The following is a 4421-nucleotide window of genomic DNA, read 5'->3' on the forward strand; positions in this document are numbered from 1 at the left end:
CAAGATGCATCAATGCGTGAGAGCCATGAGGAATGGATGCCTCGCTACGGACGTGTGTACAAGGACATCAACGAGAACCAGCAACGCTACAAGATATTTGAGGAAAATGTGGCATTCATTGAATCTTTCGACAGAGATGCAAACAAAGCTTACAAGCTAAGTATTAACCAATTTGCAGATCTCACAAATGAAGAGTTCAAAGCCTCTTGGAATAGATTCAAGGCCCATTTTCTCTTTCAAATATGAAAATGCCACCGCAGTGCCATCTACTGTGGACTGGAGAAAGAAAGGAGCCATGACACCCGTCAAGGACCAAGGACAATGCGGTTAAGTATCAAATTCTTTTATCAAACACTACTGGCTAGACAAACGTTGTAACCATGTAGGAAGAAACACTACCATATTTGCGCTATCACTATAAAATGATTGGTCAATTTAGAATTTCTTTAAAATCACTGAGCACTACCTTATGATTTTTCTTAAATTTAGGAAACAAAATTACTTCTTGTTTTCCTATCCAAATACACTTCACAATAGTCCTCTATACCAATAAAATATTATTTTTTTATAAAATACAAGTTCTCTATCTACCCTCACATTTTTTATAAAATTCCAACACAATCCCTAATGAATGGCAAAATAGGAGAGAAAAATATTTTGTGTTAAAATAATTGATAGGCAAGCTAAAGTGCTTCACAATGCATTAGGTAGCACTGTAGCTTTCCCAAAGTTTAAAGAAATAATAGAGAAGATGCCACATGTGACATTTTGTGTATTTTTTTTTTTTTTTTAAAAAAAAAAATCCCTATATTTAGGAAAGAGAATATGTTATAAGGAAGTTGCTACTACTACTCTTACAAAGCCTAATTCTACATACTAAGTAAGTAATGTGGTACTTAATATTCATGTTTTAATGAACAGTTCACCATCAATATGTGCTACTCATTTTTCCAATATAGAACCGAGGTGTCTTCTAACTCTTATTGGTCAAACTATAGGTTGTTGCTGGGCATTTTCAGTAGTAGCAGCAACGGAAGGTATTACCATGCTAACAACCAGTGAATTAATCTCTTTATCCGAGCAAGAGCTAGTTGATTGTGACACTAGCAACGTGGACCAAGGGTGTGAAGGAGGCTTGATGGACGACGCCTTCAAATTCATCCAACAAAACCACGGCCTCGCATCAGAAGCTAGCTACCCCTACAATGGTATTGACGGAACCTGCAACACGAACAAAGAAGCTAGCCATGTGGCCAAGATAAACGGGTTTGAAGACGTGCCTACCAACAGTGAAGATGCTCTTCTCAAGGATGTTGCACACCAGCCAGTCTCTGTTGCCATTGATGCTTTCAATCAGACTTTCAATTCTATTCAGGCGGTGCCTTTACGGGTGCTTGTGGCATTGAGTTGGACCATGGTGTTACCGCTGTTGGGTATGGGACTAATGCCGATGGGACTAAATACTGGCTGGTGAAGAACTCATGGGGCATACAATGGGGAGAAGATGGGTATATACGGATGCAAAGAGATGTTGATGCAAAGGAAGGCATATGTGGGATAGCTATGGAAGCCTCTTACCCCACTGCATGAAGTTCATAAATATAATATTATATGTTTGCCTGTTTATCATGTTCCTTCCTTTTCTGTCTTGATTGATATGAGATCCTAATCATCGAAAGGAACTTGTGTATTTCTCATACTAGAAATATTGAGAACGTAAAATTAGTCATGTTTATATCCGAGTTGCATGACTTGTAAGAAACTCATTACATACAAAAACAATGGAAAATAGCAGTATTTGAATACCTCATACATAGTCTCTCACTTTTATATACCTTGAGAGGGCGTAGATCCATATGCTTCCTTGGCTTAAATGTACTCCAACAAATTTCTTTATTGCCTTCTTTATTATTATTATTATATATATATATATAGTCCCATATCTTGTGGTTCAAATTGACATGTGGCCACGATCATCCCACGTGCCTCAGTTTCAAGTGAAGAAAAATAAACATCCGACACAGGTGGGCTGCACTGACAACTGAGTTTAGAACATTGCCTTTTTCAATTTAGTTTTTTAATTTAAAATTAAAGTTTGACGACCTGGAGATTGTGACACCCACTTAAAACACTGACACAATCTACATGCAGCTAGTATTAAAGTGTGAAACTTCTATTAGAGAAGAGGATTATTTGGAGTTATTTGCACATTTTACTTCTAGCAATGCACTAGTTAATGGAGCTATTTGTACCTTTTACCTTTGTAATCGATATTCTATTTCAAGTTTGAATGCTCTATTCTTCTTAATAGATGCGGTTGATGTATAATAGTGTCGCTCTTCGCAGGTGAATGGCTCTAATTAGAACATGTTTTATAGGGTTCGATTTCAAATATCATAAAAGATTTGAACTTTTTTCACTATACACCAATTAATTTTCAGATGAAATTATCAAAGGCTCAATCTAACATATGCTTGATATCTTATGTTGATCAAAAGCAATTTACTAATGATAATAAACTGGCTTGGCACCCTCAAGAAAAAAATAAATAAATAAATAGATAGATAGATAATAAGGAATCATCTTTACTAGATCTACAAGTACACAAATTATATTATGAAACTGTTATATCCAACATTCCTCTCACAGAATAGAAAATAATAATAAAATAAATAAATAAATAAAAATCATTCCTCTCACAAATATGTGATATGCAGAGGTTTGGATGTGATGATTACATGACCTATCGTGCTTTTTGAGGCCTTGGATGATATATGTTGGCTGTGATGCTTGTCATTTCCCTCATAGTCCTTTATCCTTCTCCTCTTCCTTCTCCATCTCATCTTCACAACTCTCCTCATCTCTTGCTTCCAACCATTCACCTTTTACTTTGCTGGGGTCACTTCCTTATCTTCTTCCATCTTCAAATTTTCTTCCCATTCTCAAGTAATCTTCATTTCAATTTTACAAATCAAACATAGAATAATTTTATAGCTAAAAAATAAGAGCATACTCATCATTCATCAACCCCATTCTCAAATAATATTCATTTCAATTTTAAAAATAAAATATAGAATAATTTTATAGCTAAAAAATAAGCATGCTTGTCAATTTCATGCAATTTAACAATTGATTTGGACGGAGGAAGCAAACTGAGACCCAAACTTCAATTAAAATAAGGTCTAAGTTGCACTGAGTCAAACTTTGCAGGGGTAAGTGACACACGATTGCATGGTAGTTTATGGGACAAAATATATATAATTTATCTTTTTAGTTTTTGGCTTTTTATTGGGATTTTTTTTTTCTAACTTTTTTTTTTCTTGTTTTTTAGCAGTTATGACATAAGAGTTTGGACAAGTGAAAGTCAGTTAATAGACCTGATGTGTAAAATTTTATAGATGAAAAAATTGTTGTGAAAATTAGGACAACAATTTAGATGGAAGAATTTATTTTTCATTTGGACATAAAGCAATGATATTTAGTAAATTATTATAATTATAATTGCAATAATGTAGTAGTGAAAATGAGCCTTTGAATCAACAAGGATTTGTAAAAAAGACATATCAATAATTGATTTTCATTTTCATATGTCATTTCAATATATGATAATCGTATAACAATTTGCTCAATAGAAGTCTAGGGAATGATTTATTGTAGACTTTTTTTTAAAAAAAAAAAAGAAAAAAAAAAGGAAAAAAGGAAATTGGATGATAATCTTTAATTAGAATTGATAATGCATGTTATATTCCCCTCCCTTGATTAATTAGCTATTTTATAGTGAATAATTTATTTTGTTGCTTCTAATCATGAGTATAATGTCACATGATAGATATATTAGCACATTATTAAAATAATACGCGTCCTTAAAGAGTAACTCAATTAGTTAGAGATCACGCTTTATGAAGCAGATATCACTAGTTTAAATCTTCTTTCTTCCTATTATGTGGACATATAAAAATAAAAAATAAATAAAAAAAAGTACACATCATCTGTAGCATTACTTTTGTGGATGAGGATTCACAACAATTACATGTTTAAATTGTTAGCAATTTAGGCGGATAATATGAGAGATCATATATGAATCTCACATCTAAATAAATTTTGAATTGTCCGATCGACTATATGAATAGATAATTTTCAAATTAACTGCGTAAATTAGTAATAATTGGAGCATGTGTAATCGATGTGAATTCCATGAACCTAGTCTTTTAGCTATACTTATACGTACGATCTCAGAAGTATGGGTTGCGTCATCATCACTATTCCTCATTATTCAGTATGGTCAAGTCCTTTTCTGGTTGCCCACCCAAAAAATCCTGCTTATACGACTCTAATCTCTGTCAAATTCATCACCCTTTTTATTTGTTGTACCCTTTTAACCACTTTAACCAAAACTTCGGAGCAGGAAAACATATACGAAA

General features: G+C 33.3%; 1 protein-coding gene across 1 annotated transcript; it reads left to right on the top strand.

The window, feature by feature from the left end:
- Window positions 1-6: 6 nt before the first annotated feature.
- LOC132182999 (senescence-specific cysteine protease SAG39-like) lies at window positions 7-1590 on the top strand. The gene is given in 4 exon segments (XM_059596383.1): window positions 7-227; window positions 229-326; window positions 999-1346; window positions 1349-1590. Coding segments are annotated over 4 exon segments (903 nt in total). The 5' UTR covers window positions 7-12.
- Window positions 1591-4421: the final 2831 nt, after the last annotated feature.

The sequence above is a fragment of the Corylus avellana genome, chromosome ca5, assembly GCF_901000735.1.
Source record: "Corylus avellana chromosome ca5, CavTom2PMs-1.0".
Lineage (NCBI taxonomy): Eukaryota > Viridiplantae > Streptophyta > Magnoliopsida > Fagales > Betulaceae > Corylus > Corylus avellana.